The sequence below is a fragment of the Muntiacus reevesi genome, chromosome 3 (assembly GCF_963930625.1).
Source record: "Muntiacus reevesi chromosome 3, mMunRee1.1, whole genome shotgun sequence".
Lineage (NCBI taxonomy): Eukaryota > Metazoa > Chordata > Mammalia > Artiodactyla > Cervidae > Muntiacus > Muntiacus reevesi.
The window spans coordinates 76675215-76701613 of record NC_089251.1 but is presented as its reverse complement, the minus strand read 5'-3'; the positions used below and the strand labels follow the sequence as shown (position 1 = coordinate 76701613).

Below are 26399 nucleotides of genomic sequence, written 5' to 3'. Positions count from 1 at the left end.
ATTTCCAAGTAACTTTGAATACTGAAGCTTGTGAAGAAAAAGTCCTTATTGAAATGTTGGGCAAATCCTGCTGTAAGTGGGAGAGGTCTTTGGAGGAATTTAAGGAATGGTGTTGGAAATATCTCTAGTATGCCAAACATAAACTCTTCAGGGAAGCTGAGATTTAAGTAGTTTTCTACTTTATAGTATTACTAGTTCATTTTCAGAGTCAGGGAGGGAAAGGGAAAGTTTTTTTTTCTGTTGAAGTGAATGTTATTTCCTATTAGTTAGATTTTCAGTGAAAAAAAAAAAAAAGGTGAAACAAGTGAAGAATTTTCCCTTTAGGCATCAGCATGGCTCCTATAACCTAATGCTGCCTTTATCTGATACAACATTGCTGCCTGGCGGTTCCTGCCACTTGACCTTCCTCTTGTCAATGTGATTTCCCTGAGGTGGTCTAGGATTCTTGTCTAGGAATAAGGAGTCCCTGGACAGCATTGTGTTCGCTTTCATATAAAAGTCCAGTCAACACCACGGTTATCCTGTTTAAATCACACATGTCCTGTTACTCTTTTGCCCCACCTAATATTTCACAGCACATTCCCTGGTGGCTCAGATAGTAAAGAATCTGCCTGCAGTTTGGAAGACCCAGGTTCAATCCGGGGTCAGGAAGATTCCCTGGAGAAGGCAATGGTAACCCCCTCCGGTACTCTTGCCTGGAAAATCCCATGGACAGAGGAGCTTGGTGGGCTACAGTCCATGGGGTCACAAAGAGTTGGACATGGCTGAGCAACTAACACACAATGAAAATTGTACGTATAATAATAATGAGATTTTCAGGCTGATTTAAAGTTATTTTAAATAACTTTATTTAGGGGCTATTGATTGAGGCTCTTATTACTATTTTTACATTTTTATTTATTTATTTGGCTGCACCAGGTCTTAGTTGCAGCATGCAGAACCTTTAGTTGTGGCATGTGGGATCTAGTTCCCTGACCAGGGATCAAATCTGGGTACCCTGCATTGGGAGTTGCAGATCTTAGCCACTGGACCACCAGGGAAATCCTGAGGATATTATTTTTGATGACAATTTTTTTTTTTTAAATGGTGTGTTTCCTTCTGCAGTAGGTTTCTTGAGACCATGCAGCTTAAAATTGTTCCTATTATGAATGTTAATGATTTTAAGTTGCTAATAAAAGATTCCTACGCCAAAAGAATAGAATACAAGGGACAAAAATCAAGACAGATGCTTTCCAGCCAAGGATTTTGTGGTTTCATGTATCTGGGACTGATTTACATTTGGTTCTGTATAACTATACACTGTGGGTGGAGTTTATAAATACCTAAGCAGCTGTGGTTCAACTAAAAGAGCACTAGGGATTCTGAACATGAAGGCTCACATCCCATCCATGTCACTGGCTGGGGGCATTCGAAACACCAATTTCCTGGTATTTCTAATTGGAATGACAATTTCTGTCTATGACATCGCTACGAAATAATGTATTTGAAAATTCCTGGTTCCTGAACTCTAATTTTAATTCTTTTTAAGTTCTCTTCCTTGAATTATTTTTCTTTCCTCTGAGATTATTTTCCACTTTTCAGTTTGCTTTTTCTTTTTCAGGTTGCAAGCTTTTCTCAAATGTCTGATGATCTTTGGTGGTCCATTTATATTTAAGGATGGGATATCTGAAAAGTTGACCAACAATTGTGTATAAAATCAGTGCTGGTTGACTATCAATATTTGCTTTAGAATGAGTGGGTCTGAGACTGCTTATTACACCATGAGCCCATAAATGCCACAGTTGTTGGACTAGAGTCCTTCAAGTAATTTATTCAACTTTATAGGAGAAGAACATTCAGTCTTTTAACAGGAAGTAAATGCTTAGCTGCTGCACATTGGGCACATGGGTATAAATGAGAATGTTTCAGAGAACTAGTTGGCTCTAAGGGCCACATGTTTTCCATTAATACGCACTATTCCCAGCCCCACACTCACTTCCCCTGTAGGTCTTTACAGGGTTGTGCAGGGCATTCAGCTCTAGGGGAGAAGTTCAGGATGCTCCAGTGCTTATTGTAGGCTCTGGTCTCACTTTTCCTCTGGTTTCCAGTGATATGTTCCTCATGTCCACCTGATCTCATCAGAAGAGCGTTTACCAGCCATCATTTCTATCAACAATCTGTTCACAATCCTTAGCTATGCACTCCAGGAAGATTGAGGCTTTCTCTATAGCTTTCCTGTTCTTCTGACCTCTCACCAGAATTGCTTTAATGGTCTGTTCATGGTCATGTAGGTTTTTTCTACCATGCACCTTGAAATTCTTCCAGTCTCTATCTATTACCCAGTTCCAAAATTGCTTCCACATTTTTAGATATTTGTTAAGCAGCACCTCACTCTCAGAACCAATTCTCTGTCTTAGTCTGTGGGGATTGCTGTAACAAAATAACAACAGAATATGTAGCTTACAAACAATAGAAATCTTATTTCTCCCAGTTTTGGAGGCTGGAGGTATGATACCAGGATTCCAGCATAGTCAGGTTAGGGCCCTGGTCTGGGTCACTTGACTTCTTGCACTGTTACCTGGCAGAAGGGGCTGGGAGCTCTGTAGAATCTCTATAATAAAAGCACTAACGCAGTTCATGAGGGGCCCACCCTCAAGGTTTAATCACCATCACATTGGGCATTAAGATTCCAAGATGTGAATTTGCTGGGGTGGGGGGCAAACATTCAAAGTGTCCCCCTTGAGAAATTATTCAATCTTTTTTTTTTTTGAGAAATTATTCAATCTTTTTAAAAAATGACTATTATTAAGACTTTGTCTTTTTAGAGCATCTTAGGATTCACAGAAAAATTGGGTGGAAGATACAAATTTTTCATGTATTCTCTGCCCCCACATATGTATAGCCATCCTCATTATTTTTTTTCTTTTTTAAAATTTATTTATTTTAATTGGAGGCTAATTACTTTACAATATTGTGATGGTTTTGCCATACATTGACGTGAATCAGCCTTGGGTGTACATGAGTCCCCCATCCTGAATCCCCCTCCCACCTCCCTCCCCATCCCATCCCTCTGGGTTGTCCCAGTGCACCGGCTTTGAGTGCCCTGCTTCATGCATCAAACTTGGACTGGTCATCTGTTTCACATATGGTAATATACATGTTTCACTGCTATTCTCTCAAATCATCCCACCCTCGCCTTTTCCCACAGAGTTGATAGGGTCGTTGTTACCATCTTTCTAAACTCCATATATATGCATTAATATACTGTATTGGTGTTTTTCTTTCTGGCTTACTTCACTCTGTGTAATAGGCTCCAGTTTCATCCACCTCATTAGAACTGACTCAATTGCGTTCTTTTTAATGGCTGAGTAATACTCCATGGTGTATATGTACCACAACGTTCTTATCCATTCGTCTGCTGATGGATATCTAGGTTGCTTCCGTGTCCTGGCTATTGTAAACAGTGCTGTGATGAACATGGGGGTACACATCTCTTTCAATTCTGGTTTCCTCAGTGTGTTTGCCCAGCAGTGGGATTGCTGGGTTGTATGGCAGTTCTATTTCCAGTTTTTAAAAGAAATCTCCACACTGTTCTCCATAGTTAGCCATCCCCATTACTAACATTCCTCACCAGAGAGGTACATGTTACGAATTGTTCAACCTACATCGACACATTATCATCACCCAGAGTTCATAGTCTCACTCTTGGTGTTGTACATTCCATGGGTTTGGACAGTGTATAGTGACATGTGTGTATTATGATGGTATCATACAGAGTATTTAGTGGAGTGGTGTTAGTCACTCAGTCATGTCTGACTTTTTGTGACCCCATGGCCTGTAGCCTCTGTCCATGAGATTCTGCAGGCAAGAATACTGGGGTGGGTGGCCATTTCCCTCTCCAGCAGAGTACTTTCACTGTCCTAAAAAGCTTCTGTGCTCTGCTTATTCATCCCTCTCCACGCTCTCCCCCAGCCCCACCCTCACAACCACTGATCCTTCTATTGTCTCCATAGTTTTCCAGAATGTTATGTAGTTGGAATCATACTTTATGTGGCCTTTTCAGTTTGGCTTCTTTCACTTAATAATATGTTTTACGTTTCCTTCATGCCTTTTCATAGCTTGATAGCTTGTTTCCTTTTAGCAGTAAATAATATTTTATTGTCTGGTTATACCACAGTTTATCTATCCAGTCATCTATTGAAGGAAATCTTGATGGCTTCCAAGTTTTGGCAATTATGAATAAAACTGCTGTAAATATCTGTGTGAAAGTTTTTATATGAACATAAGTTTTCAACTCCTTTGGGTAAATACCGAGGAGCACACTTGCTGGATAGTATGATAGAGTATGTTTAATTTTATAAGAAAGCATGCAGTGAATGAGAGTTCCTGTTCTTCCACATTCTTGCTAGCATTTGGTATTGTCGGTGTTCTGGATTTCGGCCATTCTCATAGGTATGTCAGTCATTTATTTTCACTAGCCAAAGTTTACAAAGCAGCAACGCATTTGTGGATTTTCCTGTTTTCCCTGGAAATCTCAAAAATATTCAAAATTGGCGACAAGGCTGCACAAGTGTAGAAATTCCTCTGAAAACACAATGTCGTTGCATTGTAGAAATGACAGTTGTCAGCATATTGTCAGTAGTGAAAGAATGTGATGTCAGTGTGTGCATGTCAGTTAATTTTTTTGTTTAAGGACTGTCCTAGACAGGAGATACATTGCTTGTCCAGCTTCTTTATGTAATACGATAGTCTGTAACAGACTCAATAAAATGTTTTTAGACAACAGTGCTTGTTTATGAAACATGAAGTGTGCTGTGTTGATGTGCTCAGTCATGTCCAACTGTTTGCGACCTCATAGACTGTAGCCCACCAGGCTTTTCTGTCCATGAGATTATCTAGGCATGAATACTGGAGTGGGTTGCCATTTCCCTCTCCAGGGAATCTTCCCGACTCAGGGATCAAACCTGCGTTTCTTGCGTCTCCTGTACTGGAAGGTGGATTCTTTACCACTAGTGCCACCTGGAAATATCTTCACAAAAATTAAAGGTGATTTGAGGTCCAGAGAATGCACTTGGGAAATACTTATTTATGTATCCAAATATTCAAAAATTCTTCCAGAATCTAGATCCTTGCAATAAACTACCTTAAAAAAATATTGCTATGTGGACAGGCAGTTAAATTGCCATATATAGTTACAATGGAATGTTTTACACTTTTATTATCGAATAGAAATATAAAGTGAGAAACATATGTAATTTAAAAATTTCTAATAGCATTAATAAAATGAAAAAGAAACAGTATATTAAATTAATTTTAATATTATATTTTATTTAATGTGACATTAAAATATTATTTCAACATGAGTCAATATGAACAATTACTGAGATTTTTATTCTTTTTGTAATAGGTTTTCAAATACTGTGTTATTGAATGAAGTGTGTATTTTACAGTTCTACCACATTTCAATTTGGACTAGCCACATTTCAAGTGCTCTTGGACAGCACAGTTCTATTATTCCCCAGTCCTCTGTGATTTTCTGAATCATCTGGGGACAAGAAAATCAGTGTGTTGCTAAAATAATGTCCAAATGCTCTAGGCTGGTACACACCATATGTCATTACTATCATATTTTCGGGAGTCAGTCCATTAAAAGTAATAGCTGTATCTGAACAGCAGCCTTCTACTACTTGCTCAGGGTTATGAGGCATTGTCTCTTGAATAAGATGTGTAGTTGGTTTTGTGTTAAATAGAATTCTTCCTTTGGAATCCTCTACTTTCTGCAGGAACTCCTGCATATTTCAGGCAGACTGCTAAGATGCGTATCTTCTGATAAGTTCCAAATCACACTTTGATTTGCATACTTTTCAGACTTATTTCCCTGGAGAAGGAAATGGTAACTCATTCCAGTATTCTTGCCTGGAGAATCCCATGGACAGAGGAGCCTGGTGGGCTATAGTGCACAGGGTCCCAGAGTTAGACACGTCTAAGTGACTTAGCACGCATGCTTGCAGCCTTATTCAGAAGTCTGTAATTCTTTTCATAGCCTCCATAGTTAAAGCAACTCCTCCTTCTACTGTCATGAAATCAAGGTTACCAGATGTCACAGTGTGGCCCAGACAGAAGGGCTGAGATACATCCTTAGTAAACTGCATATACTCTTGAGTTTTCAGTGACAGTAAATATGGTGGGATGTGCAAGAAAGAACCAGTTGTGGCTGTTGCTGTCTTTCCAGAGACATATTTGTACATTTTCCTCGTCTGTGTCCACGTGTCATTTTTTATCTTAGACCATCGTTTTTTATTTTTAGTATTATGGTGCTCTGCTTTGTCACAGTGTTTGGTATACAATCCTTTGAGTACCCAGTGATGCCATCGGGTTTTCATGGATGATACAGAAAATACAGATACTTTTACTAAGTTCCATGTGCTGCACTTCTGAAATGTTTAAGAGATCTTTTCTGTTAGGTGGGCGAAGTGATGGTGTTCATCATGGTCTTGAGTTTTACCTGTGTCGACTGGTAATTTGCCCAAACATAAATATCACAATGCAGCAAATGCTCCCAACCAGTACAGCTTTAAAAAATTATATGTTCATAACGGAAACCATCTTTCAGGCATTGAGAACAATACACGCCTCAGTTGGGATTCCTGTCACCCATGTGGTCCAGAGCTGGCAGCCTTGCTTCCTGCTGCAGGAGGCCTCTCCTCCATGGTTTTGAGAAGAGGGCGATCTGTTGTATCAGCCATGGGTGCCATTGTATCACACCCAGGATGCTGTGAGTTTGAGATGCTCTAGAAGTTCAGGGCATCTGAGAATGTCAGCCAACAATAAAAGTGACAGCATGGGTTGAGCCACAGATGGCTCCAGTGTTGCGACTTCAACACTCAGAAAAGAATAATTCAAAATTTAGTTTTACATCATCATTGTGTATTATGTTAATTGGTATTAGATCCTTTTTAAGACTTTTGTTTTTTTACTTATATTCAGTTTAGTATTTTACTTAAAATCTCCAAAGTTTTTTTAATTTCCCACCCTCTGAAATCTTCAAACATTTTATTATCCACAGAACTTTAAAAAAATACCCAGATGTTTTTTCAACCTCTGTGCTGTATGCTTTTGTGGACATATGTATATTTTATCAGAGTATCTTCTATATTCTTTCTATCACAATCTTTAAGAATTAAAGCTACTCAGTTGTGACTTATACATACCACCCATGAAGCTTATGAAAATGTACCACTCTGATATCACTGGGGCTTTTTCCCCCTATATTAAGCCTGTTTCAGTGCATCTTTTTTCTTTTTTTTTTTTTTGTTCTTTATAAATTTTTTTATTATTTATTTTTTATGGAAGTATAGTTGATTTATAGTGTTGTTAGTTTCAAGTATACAGCCAAGTGATTCAGGTTTTTTTTAAAAAAATCTATTTATTTGGCTGTACTATGTCTTAGTTGCAGCATGTGGGATCTAGTTCCCCAAGCAGTGATTGAACCTGAGCTCCTTGCATTTTGGGAGTGCAGAGTCTTAGCCTCTGGACCACCAGGAACATCCCATCAGTTTACATATATATGTATGTACATGTATATTCTTTTTCAGACTCTTTTCCTATATAGGTTATTACAAAATATTGAGTATAGTCCTGGTACTATATAGTATGTCTTTGTTGGTTATCTGTTTTATGTATAGTAATGTATATATGTTAGTTGATCACTCATGTCCAGCTCTTTGTGACCCCATAGACTGTAGCCTGCCAGGCTCCTCTGTCCATGGAATTCTCTAGGCAAAAATACTGGCATGGGTTGCCAATTCCTTCTCCAGATGACTTTCCCAACCCAGGGATCGAACCTGGGTCTCTCACATTGCAGGCATATTCTTTACCGTCTGAGCCACCAGCCCAAATTCCTAATTTATCCCTCCCCCCATCATTGGGACTTTTTGGTCAGCAAAGCAATATGACATTTGAGGTCTTACTATTATCTTAGATTTTAACTGTTCTTAAAATATGATGACCAGTAATTTCTAACATATAATCCAATGAAGAAAATTATACTGGTTAATACTCATGTAGTACATATTGCAAATAGTATCAAAATTTTGGTATTTTGTTTGATCAATTTTTACATATGCCCTGAAAGAACCTTTAATGTGCTAAATTCTATGCAATTAATATCCACTGAAGTACTTTAAGTGTTCTTAAAGAATTCCAAAAGGGAAATACGAATTTTTCTATGTTTTATGTCTTTTCTCACATTTCAGATGCAACAGCTTGAGAGACAAGTTATTGATGCTGAGCGTCAAGCAGAAAAAGCTTTTCAACAGGTAGGGTATAGTTTTGGTTAAAAAATTTTTTTTTTTTGCCTCTACCAATGTAAGCATTGTTTTGCCCAAAATAATCTTGAAAATAGTTTTCAGCTGTCCTCTTCATTTTGTAATTTTTACTGTTTATGAGCTAGCTCCATAGAGAAAATGTAGACTCTGACTTTGTTTTGCCCCTTAACAAATTTTCAAAAGGTCACAAATGCTTCTATTAGGAAGTTTTACTTATTAAAGAAACTCAAATATGAATTTTATGGTTATGCCTAACCATAATGACATTTTATGTATGAAGATGTTCATGGCAGCTTTAGTTATAGTAATAAAGAGTTGGAAACAATATGACTGCAATATTATAGGAGAATGAATTAGTGAACTGTATCTATTCCATGAAATATTAAACAGCCATTAAAAATAACAATTGGTGGTGGTGGTTTAGTCCCTAAGTTGTGTCCAACTCTCGTGACCCCATGGACTGTAGCTGCGAGGCTTCTCTGTCCATAGGATTTTCCAGGCAAGAATACTGGGGTGGGTTGCCATCTCCTTCTCCAGGGGATCTTCGTGACCCAGGAATCAAACCCGGGTTTCCTGCATTGCACAGATTCTTTACCGACTGAGCCAATGTGAAAAGATGTTTAGAGTTATATTGGGGAAAATATATACAGATTTTTGTATTTAACATGTTAATAGATGTGGGGGCAGGGTGAGTAAAAAAAAAAACTGTTAGGAAACACCAAAATTTAACAGGAGTTATAATTATAGATGGAATTATAGATGATTGGTTTCTTTTTGTATATCCTCATACTTTTCTAGTTTTTGGTTCTGGTACTACTTTTACTCTGAAAAAATAAAGTTTTGATGAGTCACTTAGCCCTTCCTAGGCCTTGCCCACAGTGAAATGAGCGGTTTGGATGAGCCTGCCAGCCTTAAAATTTGCCTAAGGAGCATACATTGATAAATTCACATTTTATGAAAAGATCTCTGTCAGATTCAGTCAAGTCAAGAATTTCAGAAGTCTTAAGTACAAAATTGTTTCTTCTCAGAAGTGTATATTAAATTTCTTACACTTGCTCTAGGTTTGTTATATTTGTTTCTTCAACTTGACTACTACCAAACCTTATTTTCATCTAAAAGATTTAATTTTACACAGTAGATTGTTTTAGTGGCCTGACTAACTTAACCCAATTTAACCTAATCCTTAGTTTTCTTTTCTCTAAAAAATAACTTTATTAATTAAGTTTGCTTTTGGCTGTGCTGCGTCTTTGTTGCTTCGCAGGCTCCTCCCTAGCTGCGGCGAGTGGCGGCTACGCTCTAGCTGGGGTGCCCGCGTTGCTCATTGTGGTGGTTTCTCTTGTTGCAGAGCATGGGCTCTAGGGCATGCGGGCTTCAGTGTTTGTGGCTCCCGGGCTCTGGAAGACAGGCCCAGTAGTTGGGGTGCATGGGTTTAGTTGCTCCGTGGCATGTGGGATCTTCCCGAATCAGAGATCCAACTCTTGTCTCCTGCATTGGCAGGTAGATTTTTTTTTTTTACTGCTGAGCCACCAGGGAAGCCCCCTTAATTTTCTTAAATTAATTATACTTGAAAATAAGATCTTTAAACTTTATTATGCAAAATCCAACCACTGTTAAGAGTAGAGAAAATAGATAACGAACCCCCATCATCAACTTCACCCACTCCAGTGTTCTTGCCTGGAGAATCCCAGGGACAGGAGCCTGGTGGGCTGCCGTCTGTGGGGTCGCACAGAGTCGGACACGACTGACGTGACTTAGCAGCAGCAGCAGCAGCAACTTCAGCAATTAGTTGACTCACAGCAAGTCTATACCCCACCCACTTTTTGCCTCCCTGTCCCTATTCAAGGTTATTTTGAAACAAATCCCAGATAGCACATCATTCTACCTACGTGTTTCAGCATCCCATCTAAAAATAAAGACTTAAAAGTCATAACTGCAGGTACCATCACCTCACCAAAAAGTTAGCCATAATTCTTTAAAACCTCAAATGTAGATATTGATACAAGTACTGGTAGTAAATGGTAAGGATGTAAGCTGTGCTTGGTGTTTGTATTTTATATTCCTTAGCTGATGGGACCAAGTAGTAATTACTTATATCTAGAAAAAGCCAATAATTAACAGTAAAGTCATTAAAGGCCACTTATATTCTAAGAGGAAAATTGTTGCATTTACCTCATTCTGTCACTCTATGCATGCGTGCTAAGTTGCTTCAGTCGTGTCCGTCTTGGTTTCAATCGTGTCCGTCTCTGCAGCCCTGTGACTGTAGCCCGCCAGGCTCCTCTGTCCATGGAATTCTCCAGGCAAGAATACTGGAGTGCGTTGCTGTGCCCTCCTCTAGGGGGATCTTCCCGACCCAGGGATCGATCCCATTTCTCTTATGTTTCCTGCACTGGCAATTGGCTTCTTTACCTCTAGTGCCACAGGGAAGCCCCTGTCACTCTATACCAAATGTCTTTTTCTGTAGTGGGCTCTTTATATGTGTCGCAGTTCACCCTGAAGCTTTGCAGCACTTATTTGTCCTTTTGTCAGCCTCTCTAACTTCCGTGTCTCCTTCACTGTCTTTCCCTGACTTTATCCTTTCCTGGTGACATCCCTCTTGATTGCTGCGCCCATGGCTGTCTCCATGCATCTCTGTCTGTTCTGCTACTTTTCCTTTCTTTTCCCCTCCCTTTCCCTCCCTTCCCTTCCCTTTTTCCCATTTAACTGCCTGTATTATAGGAAAAAAAGAAAAAAATTAAAGATGTTTTTGTTTTGCCTTTTCCTAAGTTAACTTTCTAAATTGATATATGCAGCAAATTTATTTAGTTCTGAAAATTAAAGTAAATTAAATATCTTTTTTTTTTTAATTTGTAGTTTTAATTTTCCTCCTGTTTGGTTCACTGGATCTTGAAAGAAAAAAGGAATCCTTATTCCTAATTTAAAGAAAGGAAACCATGGCAGTTTGTAGCCATCAGTGCCCAACTTCTGGTCTTAAGAAGTTAACAAGAAGAATTTCTTATTTGAAGTTGTCCTTTGAGGATATTGGGCTTCCCTGGTGGCTCAGCTGGTAAAGAATCCACCTGCAGTGGGTTCGATCCCTGGGTTCGGAAGATCCCCTGGAGAAGGGCATGGCTCCCTATTCCAGTATTCTGGCCTGGAGAATTCCATAGACTGTGTAGTCCATGGGGTCACAAAGAATTGGACACGACTGAGTGACTTTCACTTTGAGGATATCAAGTATAAAATTATTTCATTCTATTTGCCACATTTTTAGGGAAAATTATACAATTTTATAAAATTATAAAATTTTAGGGAAAATTATTGGTTATTTTAGATATACTGCCTTAAAGTAACACTACTAATGCCCCCCCGCCCCCACCCTGACCCGGGTGAAAAAGTCAATAGTTATCTCCCAGAGTTTCCATATAATCAATCAGTAGATATTGCTTTTTGTCATAACACTTTAAATTTATACAGTACCTATTTTGTTATGCTTCAGAAGAATTTTTGGCTTAAATATTTCATAATGAATCTGAAAGTTAACAGCAAATATAAACAGAGAGCAAGTTAATTCTAAGGCACTGATTATATTACCCTTTTTTTTTGCCTTTGTTTTTGCCTTAGTCTTACTTTGTTAAGACTAAGTAAATATTATTAACTTAGAGTAACTGAGTCTTTTGCTCTCTTCAACAGTTTCCATGGGACTGCAGCCTATCTGCTGTTTATGTTGCTTAAATCCAGCTTATCCTTTGTCATTGAGCCATATCCTAAGACTTAAACTGTATTTATATTAACCTAGAAAGAATGTTTCCTCACAAAAAGCAATTGTCAGCTGCAACCAGTTCAACTCTACACTTTAACTTTGTACATTTTTTCCCTTGTGTATTAAATGTGTGGGCTTCACCTGCATAACCATCAAATAAATTGCCTGTAGAAAAAAGAATCACACATTCTTCCAGAGATATCCTGGCAATGTTGTAGTACATCTTTATTGTTGTTGTTTATAAATTTTGAAAGCAGTTATGTGCAATTCAACCCAGTACTGTTTATGAGAAATCTAGTGAGGCAGAAAAGAAGCAAACAGCACATTTGGGAGACACTGATATACAGGATTCCTTCTCAACTATCTGATTAGGCAGTTGTATGCACGCATGCATGTGTGCTAAGTCCCTTTATTCGTGTCCAACCCTTTGTGACTCTGTGGACTGTAGGCCGCCAGGCTCCTCTGTCCATGGGATTCTCCAGGCAAGAATACTGGAGTGGGTTGTCGTGCCCTCCTCCAGGGGATCTTCATGACTCAGGGATTGTCTCTTGTCTCCTGCATTGGCAGATGGGTTCTTTACCACTAGGGCTACCTGGTACAATCTAATACACTAATTTATGCTAACCAAAAAGGAGTGGATAATTTCTCCTGTAGAAACTTTGTCTTTTCAGTTATATCTTTAGGACCCAGTCCCTTGCCTGTGTTTGATTCAGTTTTAGTAGGAGTTAGATTTAAATTTCCTTCTAATATGTGGGCTAATCTACTTTTCTTACAGTTGGTTCTTAGCATCCAAGTCATTTCTGGTTCTTAATAAATAACTACTCAGTCATCCTAATATTTAGGACCATATAATGATTTGCTTCGTTATATGGAAAACTACTTAACAATGTTCCTTTTCACTTTCAGTGAGAATGGGTCTGACCTTACTACATAAATTATGGAGCACTCTGCTGAAAAAACTGTTTAAAATAGGATTAGAATGATTAATTTGCAATAATTTTGTATAACTGGAAAATAGTATGGATTCAAACTACCCTTAGCCATTTCTTTGTTGTATTTTGGAATGATTAAGTGTCTTTGTCACATAATTGCAATACTTACATAGGAATAGAAACTTGCACTCCCCACTCAAAAATATACTCACATGTTGAGTACCTGTAGTGGGAGAGGAAGGGATGAGGTTAGAGGTGGGAAAACGGAAATATTGATATGGATAGTTACAATGGGAACAATATTTGCAGCTTTTGCTTTCTCCAGTATAGGCAAGAAAATGGAAAATACCATTGGGAGTTGCGTCAGGGTCCCCAACAGTACCCTCGGGTTTGATGATTCACAGAAAGAGTCATAGAATCCTGAAAAGCTGTTATACTAGTGGTTTCAGTTTATTTCAGTGAAAGTACAGATTAACTTCAGCAAAGGAGAAATGCGCATAGGGCAGAGTCCAGGAGACACCAGGTATGAGCGTCTAGTAGTCCTCTCACAGTGGAGTTGCACAGGAATGTTCTTGATTCTTCCATCAGTGATGTCGGACAACACATATGACACATTGCCAACCAGGATTGGTCATCCAAGCCTAGGTGTCCATAATTTTGATTCCGTGCTTACAAGACCTCTTCCCCTGGTCAGTCTTATAGGCATGGAATGCATATCCACTTTAGCTACTCAACCTCCAGCCCCTCCGGAGATCAAACTGATACAGCATGGCCCATGACCCACATAAATAAAAAAGACATTCAGTATAAATCACACTGAGCATAAACTAACTGGTGTGACCCAATATATCAGATATATAAAGAAAACCTTATCAGGAAGAAAATTCCAGGGGCTCAGAGGTTCTTTCCCAGAAGACAGTCAAGGGCAAGTTCTTTCTTTCGGAATGTACGGGGAATGTACCCCAAGCCTGCTAAATTAGCCCTTGGCTGCACAAAAGCTCACCATCAAGACTGGGGAAATGGCTGAGGAGTGTGCTGAGGGTTTGATGTAACCAGAGGCGCCCCTGAAGTAAGAGAAGGTAGCCTGAAAATACAAAGCATTCCTCACTGGAGAATATCCATATATTGATAATTGCAAGAGTTTATATAATAACTAATTTAAATTCTTTTAGTGTTTATTATTGACCGGTCTCTGAGTAGTTAAAATTTTTATATGTACTTGTGTGCTCAGTTGTGTATGACTCTTTGCAACCCCATGCATTGTAGCCTGCCAGGCTCTTCTGTCCATGGGATTTCCGGCAAGAACACTGGAGTGGGATGCCATTTCCTCCTCCAGCGGATCTTCCCGACCCAGGGGTAAAACCACATCTCCTGTGTCTCCTGCCTTGGCAGGCGATTCTTTACCACTGAGCCACCAGGGAATCATTTTTATATGGTTCAAGTTAAGTGAATGGAAGAAGATCTGGCCTATTTTCTGTATACTTGTAGTAAGATATTTTTAAAGGCCGCTTTGTTTATCTGTAGGCTTCTTAGCTTTTCTGTAGACCTTCTTATTCACATTAGTTGCTAAGGAAAGCTGGTGAATCTTATGGAACTTGGTTTCACCAGGACCCTTTGGTAGGAAGGTTGCCTGTAACAACTTTGTGATCTCTCTCCCCAGGAGATTTTGCCACTTCTGTCAATATTTTTCTTGCCCAGGAAAGTTGTTTATCTAAAAGTCATAGTCTAATGAAACAGTTGTACAAGGCGAAGATGCAGCAAAGGAGCTCTGACTATAGCATTCATTCATAAAATGAGAACACCTTTCAGGTTGGATGTGTTTTTTAGGGAAGAAGAGTCCTCCCAAGTCATAGCTTTCCAGAACTGTAGATCTTTTCTAAGTAATAGTAGGACAGTTTTATGGGGCAGCCCAATGTCCATAGGGTGACTTGCTCCAGCTTAATAAAAGGAGACTGTAGATGTAGGTCTGGTAATATTTACTTTTATTCATATTTAGTTAATTTTGTTTTTCTGGACTATTATGATCTATTACTTTCTCCTTGGAGAACTACCATTTTGAACTTGGCCTCTGATTTCTTTCCTTGCTCCCAAAGCTACAGAATACCTATACGATCCTAAGACTGACCTTTGGTATTTACTCTCCAGCTCTCTGTCTGCCTCTGGCTTTTTTCAGGACAACATCTCTGAAATAGGCCTTTGTCCTTGACCTGTTGGTCTGAAGTTCCTGCAAAAAGCCTGCTATATTATGTTAAAAAATCTAAATCTTAAAGTTACTTAAAATTGTCATTTGGATTGTAGAATACATTTTTTCTCCTATTTTTTTGGATCTACTTTTATTTTCATAGTTTCCAGCCATGTGAGTGGTATTTAAATAGGACAGTTTTGGCAGTTGAGTTGAATTTACATTTATACAGTGAATTCACAAATGAAACTTTGTACTCATGGTTAAAAAAACAAAACTGAACTAGCCTTAACACCTCCTTCTAGGAGTCCTCATTAATCAAGTATTTTTGAGCTTTAAGTAAGTCCATTGTGATTTTTCAGAGATGTTTTAATAGCTTAAGATTTCTCATCTTAACTATCATCTTTAATTTCTGAAATGCCCTTATATGTTTTTCTTTTTGTCCCCTATATTCTGAAACATGACTAAAATTACATTCTTAACTATTGGGAGTATATAGAATAAAAGTCTTAATATTGTGTATTGTGCCCAGTACTTTATTTTCTTTCTTACTAATATTAGCATCACACATATCTCTCCAAAGATTTTGTATACCCAGATGTGTTTTGCAGAATATCCAAGCAGAGCCAGTGTATATTAGATATTAAAGTGAAGCATAACAGTCCCTAGTCGTATAGCGATCTCTTTTGTCTTGCTTTATTTTGCCCATTAGCTTTATTGCCATCTGTAACATACTGTGTGATTTTTAATCTTTATTGTATTTATGATCTCTCTTACCTACTAGAAGGTAATTTCTATGCAGGTAGAGATTTGTGGGGGAGAGGGGGCCTTTTTTATTAAAACTGATGTCTTCTTAGGACCTGGACTAGGCCTGGCTCTTGGCAAGTGTTCATTGAATATTTTTTAAAGTGTTGAATCAGTAAATTCTCACAGACTGTACTCTCCTACCTCTATCTTGACTGTCACGCTTTTTTACTTTCTATGACTTCATCATTGGGGTTTTAAGGTTCTTTTGTTTTCCATTGAAAAATATGTATCTTTTTCACCTAAAGTTCAGCTTTTTTTCCTAGGGTGTGTTATTATACTAGGTCCTCCAAACTGAGTGTTATCTCACCATTCAACTTTTTTACTTGATATTCTTACTTTTTTTAAATATGAAAAAATGAGGGCTGGAAACTTTCTGACTCTATGCTTATATGATAGTTTGCATATTATCATAGATCTAATTAACATGTACATTTCCTTACATGACAGCAATATTCTGAGACTCTTTTTTAATTAATTTATTTATTTTAATTGGAAGCTAATTACTTTACATTATTGTAGTGGTTTTTGCCATATATTGACATGAATCAGCCATAGGTGTACACGTGTTCCCCATCTTGAACCCCGCTTCCACCTCCCTCCTCACCCCATCCCATCCGGAATCTTTTATGTATCCTCATACACCTCAGAATTAACATCACTTGGGAAAATAGTCTAGTCTTTAAACTTTATAATTGTTAAATATTAAAACTGTTTGCCGTTTTCCTTTTATGATGGTATCTTTTAGGAATCTATTTAATGTTAAAGTAAAATCTGAATTTAATACTATGATAAATTAAGTACATGCATAGTTTTAATATTTTCTCCTCTGAATTTAGGTACAAGTTATGGAAGAGAAGTTAAAAGCAGCTAATATTCAAACCAGTGAATCAGAGACAAGACTGTATAAAAAGTGTCAAGATCTGGAAACTCTAATACAGGAAAAAGAAGACATCATTCAAAACTTGGAACTGCAACTTGAAGAGCAGGTTAGGAAGAATCTGATCATCATAGAGTCCTAAATATGTGCATTCATTTATACATAATTGCAAAAATTAAAAAGAGAAAGCCTAAATTTCTAAATTTTGGTCAGAAATCTCACTTGGTAACCCCTAAGATTGCATCACATTTACTGGTGAAAAGTGCAAGTTAAATACATTATCTTTAAGTCCAGAATGATTCCAAGGCAGTATCTACCACTTTCTGGATGTGAGTCTTTATGTTGGAAACACTTGGTTATCCGCAGGCCTTTATGCCTGTAAAATGTTTCCAATAAATCTTTGCTTTAGATTGTTAGGGTGTTAGAAATGTATAATGGAAGGTTAAATTTTAAACATGAGTTTGACACTAATCCTTCTGCTTAGAAATGTGTACACTGTTTTTAAATCACTTTTTTGAGATTAAGGGCTTCCCTGGTGGCACAGAGGTTAAAGCGACTGCCTGCAGTGTGGGAGACCTGGATTCAATTCCTGGGTCAGGAAGATCCCCTGGAGAAGGAAATGGCTACCCACTCCAGTATTCTTGCCTGGAGAATCCCATGGATGGAGGAGCCTGGTGGGCTACAGTACACGGGGTCGCAAAGAGTTGGACACGACTGAGCGACCTCACTTTCACTTTCACTATTGAGATCAAATTTATAGTATATATTCTTTTTTTTAATTTTTAAGAAAAAAGTTGCATTAAGGTTATTAACCTAAAAAGTCATTTAGCAAAAAAAAAAAAAAAAAAGTCATTTAGCATCAATTAGATATAACCACTATGAAATTACTCAATGATTAATCATTTATTTTTAGCATTTTTTTTCACTTCTCTGGATGTCACTGTTGCTGTAGAGCTGTGGTTTTCAGCCCCCACCGACTGGGATTTATATGATAGTCACATTCCCAGCAGTTCTGTGACCATAGCTGGATTTAAAGGTTGGCAGATGTGAGCTGTGCTCAGTCGCTCGGTCGTGTCCTCCTCTTTGCAACCCCATGGACTGTAGACCGCCAGGCTCCTCTGTCCATGGAATTTTCCAGGCAAGAATACTGAAGAGGTTTGCCGTTTCCTTTTCCAAGATGTGAGCTAGAGTTTCTCAATCTTTATTTTTTCTGAACCTTTTAAAACTATAGCACTTGAGGGGGAAGCAAGCCATACCCCAGAAGAGATTCTAATTTCTCCTCTCACTCAGCTGGTTGACTTCTCTTCCACTGTTCTAAACCCTGGTGTTTCCAGAAATGGTTTATTTTATTGATAAATTCAGTGGATTGATTTTGGCATGTGACCTTTCAGAGAAAGACTAGCAGATGTTAAAACTAGAAATATATATGTATGCTTTTATTATTCTGTCTGCTGGACAGCCACTCTCATTTTATCCTCTTTTGGTAATTTAAAGGTAGACATCTTAACTTGGAAACAAGTTTTAAGTAGACTTGTCTTTCATATCTGTAACTGTACTATTTCCAGGCCAGTGAGCTTATGTTTGAACTAAACAAATTGCTAATGTTATTTCAGAAACAAATAAGGATTCAAGAAGCTAAAATAATAGAAGAGAAAGCAGCTAAGATCAAAGAATGGGTAACAGTTAAGTTGAATGAGGTATTTATTGCCATATTTATCTTTTCTTAACCTTTTCTTTCTTTCAAATAGATCAGTCATCAGAATATCTGAAACAAAATTTTGATCAGTTGGTGGTGCTGCTGACTTTTGATTAATATGAGATAGGTAGCTTTCACTTTAATGGCTTATGCAATTCTAAAGTTACAAAAGGATTGATAGAATCATGATAATCGGTCTTAAGTAGCCTCGTTCTAATTAGTTGATTTTAGTTCTAAATAGTTAACTTTAAGTAATTAGAGAAGAATAAGTGAGAATATTAATTTCTCATAAAATTAATGTATTCAATATTATCTGAGTGGTACACATTATTTAGTTTATATGTCAGACTAAATGCTGAAATAATTTGGTTTAAAATAACTTCACAGTGGTAAAGGCATAGGCGTGAAAAACATTGAAAACTTTTAGCTCTGGAAAGAATAAATATTAAAGTCATAATTATCTAGGTTGGTATTCTGTGCTGATAAATTCATCTGATGTTTAGTTATTTCTTTTGTATTTTGTTTATGTTTAATGAGGTATTAACATTTTCTCAATGGTACAATTTACTGGTACATTTTAGAAATTATTTTCTTTTAGTTGGAATTGGAGAATCAGAATCTTCGTTTGATCAACCAAAACCAAACTGAAGAGATAAAAACAATACAGTCAAAACTACAAGGTATGGGCACTTGACTAAGGTAGCCTAATTCGATTTATTTGCCTATGTAGAATTTTACTGTTGAGTACTTAAAATATGACTTGTGCAACTTAAGGAACTGAAGTTTACATTTTACTTAATTTGAATTGATTTAAATTTAAATAGCCACATGTCCATATGAGCACAGCTAGACAGTAGTGAATAACCCAAAGAGGGTAATTTGAACATTTAAATTTGGGGTATGTTTACTTAAAATAATCAGTCTTGTTGTTTTCTATTTTCACTTTATAGCGTTGTGCTCATTGGTGATTGAAATTCTTACAGCCTGAATACTTTGCACAATATTTTATGTGAATAAGCTCTTTGCATTTTCCAATACTTAGGCCTGTTTTCTTTTTAACTCCAAAGCCAAAGGATGGGTAATAGAGTTAAAGATAGAGATTTACTTATTAATACACTATTGGTGTGATAACCATGCAAGTACATATATAGCTGACCAGAAGGTAGGTCACCAGGGGGTATATTTAGCTTGTGCTTCTTAGACCAATGGCCTAGGGTAGTGCTTTTCACACTTTTATTTAGCAGCAGACCCCTTTCTTTTTTTAATGAGTGATTTTTTAAAAAACAAGTTTAATTTATTTTTTAATTTTTTGGTTGTACCCTGTGGCATGTGGGATCTTAGTTCCCTGACTAGGGATTGAACCCACACCCCCTGCCTTGGAAGGCAGAGTCTTAAACACTGGACTGCTGGGGAAGTCTTAGAAGAACCCTTTTTAAAACATTTTTTCCTGTAGAATCTTAAGTAAAAATTGTATTGGGTTATGGGTCCAGAGTTCTGCAGACCTGGTCTCACCCATGCCTCTTCTTGCATTTCTTGCCTCTTCTTGTTTCTCTGCAACATTTCTGCAAAGCCCTGGAGTTTCATAGAATGCATTGGAAGAATACTGGTGTGGTAGAAAGAACTTGGGCTTTGAAATCAACTTTAATGCCCCACAATTAAATAGCTGTGTTATATCTCCAGTTTTCTTCCTGCATCAGTAAAATGGTGATTGTAATAGTGTCTAACTAGTTTCATGGGGGATGTTGATCATAGGATGTGTGAAAGCCTTTTGTCTACTGCATGTTAGTATCTATTGCTGTCATTCTGTAAAGGGAAAAGACTCCTGTTTTCTGACTCTTAATATTTCTGATATGAGATGTGTGCAAGTTTTTCCTACACTAAGCAATTATTCAGTTCTCAACATACACCGACTAGGTGTCCTACAAATTTAACGCACTTCCAACTTTATCTACTTGGATAGCACCAGATCCCTCAGCCCCACAAAACTACCCACCTCCACTCTGGTCAGGCACTGAACTCACACACAAATACAGAGGGATAGTTTTGCTTCTGTCTAACAGACTGTAAATTCAAGTTTCCCAAGATCCCTTCCTTGGGTTCAATAATTTGCTAAAAAGGGTCACAGAACTCAGTTTACTTCCTAGATTACTGGTTTATTACAAAGGATGTAGCTCAAGAAGAGTCAGATAGAAGAGATGCATAGGGCAAGATACGGGGGGAGGGGCACAGAATTCCTAGGCTCTTACCAGGTAAAAACCCTCCCAGCATCTCCATGTGTTCATCGACTTGGAGCATCCTGAACCCTATCCTTTTGAGGTTTTATGGAGGTTTCACTACGTAGGGATGCATGATTGATGAAATCATTGGCCACTGGTGATCAATTCAACCTCCAGCCCCTTTCCTCCTCCCCTGAGGTCAGAGGTAGGGGGTGGGGGGTGAGGCTGAAATTTCTAACCCTCTCATGATTTGGTTGGTTTCCCCTGGCAACCCCCTCCTGAGGCCATCTCAGGGCTTTCCAGAAATCGCCTCATTAATATATATTCAGAAGTGTTTGAAAGGGCTTGTTATGAAAACAAAAGACATTTTTATCACTCTTAGGAAATTCCAAGGGTTTTAGGAGCTGTGTGCCAGGAACCATGGATGAAGACCAAAATATATTTCTTATGTAACACATTTCCTCTACCTGTATAATAAAAAAAAAATTGGTATTCTTCTTAGTTGATCTGGAATTCCATATTTATAAGTAAAGCTTTAGGTCTTCGTGTTGTTCACCCTCTTTGAAATAGATCGTATGTACTAAGCCTAATCACAAAATGCTATTTCCCTGATACTTTTTGCTTGCAATTCTAGTCCTCACTGGTAGCCTTCTAGTTTTGGAGGCTAAGGATTATTGATCCTTGGAACCTAGGCATTACTGGAGAAGAATAAATATGACGTATATAGATATGATGTAGTGCTTTCAAAATATCTATGTGTATATGTTGGAGAAGGAAATGGCAACCCACTCCAGTATTCTTGCCTGGAGAATCCCATGGACAGAGGAGCCTGGTGGGCTACAGTCCACGGGATGGCAAAGAGTCGGACACAACTGCGTGACTTCACTTCACTTCACTTCATGTGCATATGTGATTATTAAAATGTCATGAATTAGTTCTGTGAGTTCTTTGGTCAATATGAAAATATTAAAAGATACATCTGAAGGTGGACACTGCTTAAAGATATTTTTGTATCTCTACTCAATTATCAGTTACTATTTAACTTTACCCTTTGGTGCTCTTTCAGAGTTGAGAATTTAATTTCTTGGAAACTTTTCTTACTATCGCTGAAAACTCCATGTTTTTAATCTTATAAATAGCAGTGCTAGAAGTCCTAGAAGATGAATTAAACCCATGATTAGATGCTTTCTATCAGGCTTCCCTGATAGATCAGTTGGTAAAGAATCCGCCTGCAATGCAGGAGACCCTGGTTTGATTCCTGGGTCAGAAAGATCCCCTGGAGAAGGGATAGGCTACCCACTCCAGTATTCTTGAGCTTGCCTTGTGGCTCAGCTGGTAAAGAAGCCGCTTGCAATTCAGGAGACCTGGGTTCCATCCCTGGGTTGGGAAGATCCTCTGGAGACGGGAAAGGCTATCCACACCAGTACTCTGGCCTAGAGAATTCCATGGGATCACAAAGAGCTGGACACAACTGAGCGACTTTCACTTTCACTTTCACTAGGTGCTTGAGTAATCACTCAGCTATCTGAATTCTCTGTCTAGAAACTTTCCCCTCCCCTTTTTTTCCTCTATGTGATTAAGGTTCTCCATATCATGGTCATAGACTAAGTCCCTTTATTTGCTCTCTTATGAGAACCACACTGAAAACTATGACAAGCAAAAGTTACTCCAGTGAACATGTGATTTTTGCCCCAGTGATCTTCTAAATTTTCCTGGGTTGTCTTGACAACCAAGACCTCGTTCCCACTTTCTTACTATTAGTAGCATTACCCAACAATCAAATTTACCAGTACATACTTCACTGGTATTTACTAGTACTTGACACTGCAAGAAGCTGTAACTCTCTAGTTGTTTATATTTATATCTGGATTTTTGTTTGTTTGTAGCTTGTTTGAGAGCTAACTACTTTTAAAAGGATTAGAAAGTTTTCTCTTTGCAGTTAAAAAATATTTTGTACCATCAAAATATATAAGCAGATATTAAACATTGGTGTGTGGTGCTCGACATTGAGGGTTCCAAGTTATTATACAGAAATAAAGATGAACTTTAGTCTTTCTTCTGGTCTAAGGAGTGATTTGTCCATGTTTTTATTTATGCTTTGGTTCTCTGTTTAACAAAGTGTTATGAAAAATTCAGATCTTGATTTCGATTAATGGTCTTGTAGAAGTTCAAGGAAAGAAGTCATTTGTTTCCACACCAAAGCTCTCAGAAGGCCAGCGTCTGAGCAGTCTGACCTTTGGGTGCTTTTTGTCCCGAGCAAGGAGTCCTCCTCAAGTTGTAAAATCTGAGGAAACGAGCAAGATATCATCTAAAGAACCTGAGTTCACGGAAGGAAAAGACATAGAAGGTATTTATGGACTAGAGGAATTTAATATTTTTTTAAAAAGGAAAAATCATTTGTTAAGAGTAATGCAAGTTTCAGATTAGGAGTGTGACCTTCCTCTTCATTATTTATTTAAAATATAAAAAATTATCTAATATTCAATATGAAATTAAATACGATGCAGCAAACTCATAAAGAAAAAGAAAACCAGGTGAAAATTTAGTTAACTGCTTTGATTTCCCTTTATTGCCTCAAAGAAGAAAGTATTTGCCACATGTTCAAACACTGGACCTGTGTGAAGATTTGTACCCTTCTTTTAGTCTTAAAGCCCTTCTAAATTTTGCTTTGTTTGGTTTCTGGCTTTGTCAACACCAGTGTGACTTTTCCCAAATATTTTAGAGAGACTTGAACTTGCATCTTTTCTATTTTCAGCTCCTGCTTCCTTCCTCCGAAGGAGAAAAATTATAGCCCTAAGAGCTGTCTCTATGCTTGGTTATGAACTTCTGAAAACTACATAATGTTTTTTCCGTTCAGAGGGTTCCTTTGGTACTTGCTTCTATGCCGTTACGTGGATTTTTTTTTTTTTTTTTTTGAGAAATCATTTTCATTTTTTCCTCACTTTCTAACTTTCTCACTTTCAGTTCAGTACAGCTCAGTTCAGCTGGGGTTGCCTGGACTGTAGCTCTTGCTCTTCTGCAGATTTAACAAACTGCCTGATACCAATTTTCGGAGCCTGTATAGCCTTAATTACGAAGGTCCTGTCTGTGTTTTCACGTTTTCAAAGTTTTTCTTTTGTACTCTTCAGACTACATTTTAAGTTCATTGTTTATGAAGTCAGTGGTTCATTCTATTAGTTATGTTATTAACAAAAATAAGCCATGTCTAAAGACATTTTTAAAGACTGTTATTTTTATTACAAAGATACATTTTGTAGTTATGATTAAACCAAAAGTAGAGTGAGTAAAGCTTTTCTCTGTGTATGTTTTCTTTACGGTTTTGCATATTTCATGTATTGAAGCTTGGGAATAAAGGTTTTTTAAACAATAGCTTTATATTTATTATGTTTTAATTTACTTATGATAATTTTGAAATTTAGTAGAAATAGGGTTGTCATTTTTTTTTTTTTTTGCTTCTCAAATAGAATTAATGGTGTTCATTTTTCTAGTGGCTGCTATCTTTGATAGTCAGTGTGGCCCTGTTTTTCATTTTGCTTCTTGTATTATCGCTCCTTGGTCTATTGTCAGTTTTTTCCTCCATGTTTCTTTGTAAAGAGCAATTTCATTTTGATACTCTTCTGTTGAGTGTAAGGGCATTGTAGTCTATAGGAAGCTTACAGTTTTCAAACTTGGGTTTAAAAAAGACATTGAAAGCGTAATGTAAATCAACTTGATTCAAATGAAAATTCCAGTCTGTACAGTGTAGATATATAAAGCTAAATATACAGAAAGATTGTATGATTAAAGACAGCGTGCCAATATACTGTATACTTTTCTAGAGATGGAAATTCCAGAAAAATCTGCTGATAACCAAATTCAAGAAAACAACCGAGGTCAGAGAACACTGCATCAAGGCCCCTGCATGTCAGAGCAGACTCGTAAAACAAGGACGAGCTTTGTGATGGATGGTGGCGCATCCCAGAACTCTGGGGCTCCCGGGAGTGACTGGAGTTCCGATGAGGAAGATGGGAGCAAAGGAAGATCCAAGTCCAGGTACACGTCTACGCTTTCCAGCCACACATCAGAGGAGGGGGTCCAAAGTAGCAGGATGGGCAGTGAGACGTATCTCACAGCCTCTGACGACAGCAGTTCAATATTTGAAGAAGAGACCTTTGGCATAAAGAGACCAGAACACAAGAAGCTGTATTCTTGGCAACAGGAGGCACAGTGGAAGGCTCAGAATTGTCCTCTTGGAAAGGGAAATTCCGGATCAAGGAAAAAGGAGCGTGATAGTTCCTCAGACGAACTCAATAAAAAATTTCAGTCTCAGAGGTTGGATTATTCGTCTTCCTCGAGTGAAGCCAACACCCCAAGCCCTATTCTGACCCCAGCTTTGAGTCCAAAGCATCCTAACCCACTCCTTGGAAAAGGCACAGAACTAGGACCTTCCTCAACTCTGCCACCCCCCAAATTAAGGATTCCTAATATTTTCAGCTTAAGCATCGCACTAGCCAAAAGGCACCTAAGCCAGCCACAGTTAAGTTCCGACAGGATGTTTGGCACAAACAGAAACGCTATAAGCATGATACGCCCACTGAGACCTCAGGAAACAGATCTTGATCTAGTTGATGGCGAAAATACAGAAATTTTAGAGACCATGGACACTAATTGTGATGATGGATTATTTTCCTATGACTGCTTGGAATCCCCATGTTCAGAGGACCAGGAAGCCTGTGACTCAGCAAAGAAGGCAGCCTGTGGCAAACCTCCAACTCCACCTCTGCACCGGTTTCCCTCTTGGGTAAATTATGTTGCTGTGTGCAGTGCACACACATTTGTTTTTTCTCAACACTCATTTTCTGATTTTGCTTTACTTCTTTTCCTGGTTCTTTTCCAGTCCAGCTTTGTTCTGACCATTCCCAGTTTTTAGAATTCAGTTTTCCCTTCTCTTTTCCCCTGAATCAGTTGAGAAATAAGACACAAGGGTAAGACAAATGGGAGATCCAGATGTTACCTTTATTACTGATAAAACAGATTTTAGAGAATTAGTGGGCACAGGAGCCAATACCACACCTAGGAAATTGCTGGATTTTGCCACCCAGGCGCAGGTAGTGTTGGACCAGCTGCCACAGACTCCCTCCAGTGAGGCCCAGCTTCTCTAACGCTTATGGTCTAGAGAAAGAACAAATGGTTGTTTTTGTGCAACAGCTACTTCTCAAGAGAAAGGAAAGGGGAAGATGCTGGTTTCTGCATGTCCAGTTTCTCCTTCTAGGCATTCCTGTCACATTAAGCCACTCTTTTTTCTTAGAGAGGCGGAAGTGAGGCTTAGAGGCTTAGAGAGGCTAGAGATCAGGAGTGGTCAATTTTTGGAGTGCCTTCCACATGGAAGGGGGCTTCTCAGGTGGATTTAGTGGTAAAGAACCCACCTGCCCATGCAGAAGATGTAAGAGATGTGGGTTTGATCCCTAGGTTGGGAAGATCCCCTGGAGGAGGGCATGGCAACCCACTCCACTATTCTTGCCTGGAAAATTCCATGGGTGGGAGAGCCTGGCGGGCTACAGCCCATAGGGTTGTAGAGAGTCGGACACAGCTGAAACGACGTGGCACACATGCATACCATGTGGAAATATCAGGGTGAGGAAAAAGGGTTCTCTCTAATGGTGGG

At 38.2% G+C, this 26399-nt stretch overlaps 2 protein-coding genes across 2 annotated transcripts in view; one reads left to right on the top strand and one right to left on the bottom strand.

The window, feature by feature from the left end:
- PLEKHH2 (pleckstrin homology, MyTH4 and FERM domain containing H2) overlaps positions 1–26399 on the top strand; it is a 96349-nt gene that overhangs the window by 12428 nt on the left and 57522 nt on the right. The window contains exons 3-8 of the mRNA XM_065929362.1: positions 8235–8297; positions 16803–16952; positions 18457–18540; positions 19138–19219; positions 22920–23102; positions 24574–25535. Coding sequence (XP_065785434.1) covers positions 8235–8297; positions 16803–16952; positions 18457–18540; positions 19138–19219; positions 22920–23102; positions 24574–25535 — 1524 coding nt within the window. The remainder of the gene's footprint in view (positions 1–8234; positions 8298–16802; positions 16953–18456; positions 18541–19137; positions 19220–22919; positions 23103–24573; positions 25536–26399) is intronic.
- C1GALT1C1L (C1GALT1 specific chaperone 1 like) lies at positions 5463–6555 on the bottom strand (the record flags this gene model as incomplete). Its single annotated transcript, XM_065927252.1, is given in 7 exon segments — positions 5463–5751; positions 5753–5799; positions 5801–5848; positions 5979–6134; positions 6136–6203; positions 6206–6348; positions 6350–6555. Coding segments are annotated over 7 exon segments (957 nt in total), but the record flags the coding sequence as incomplete, so codon positions are not given.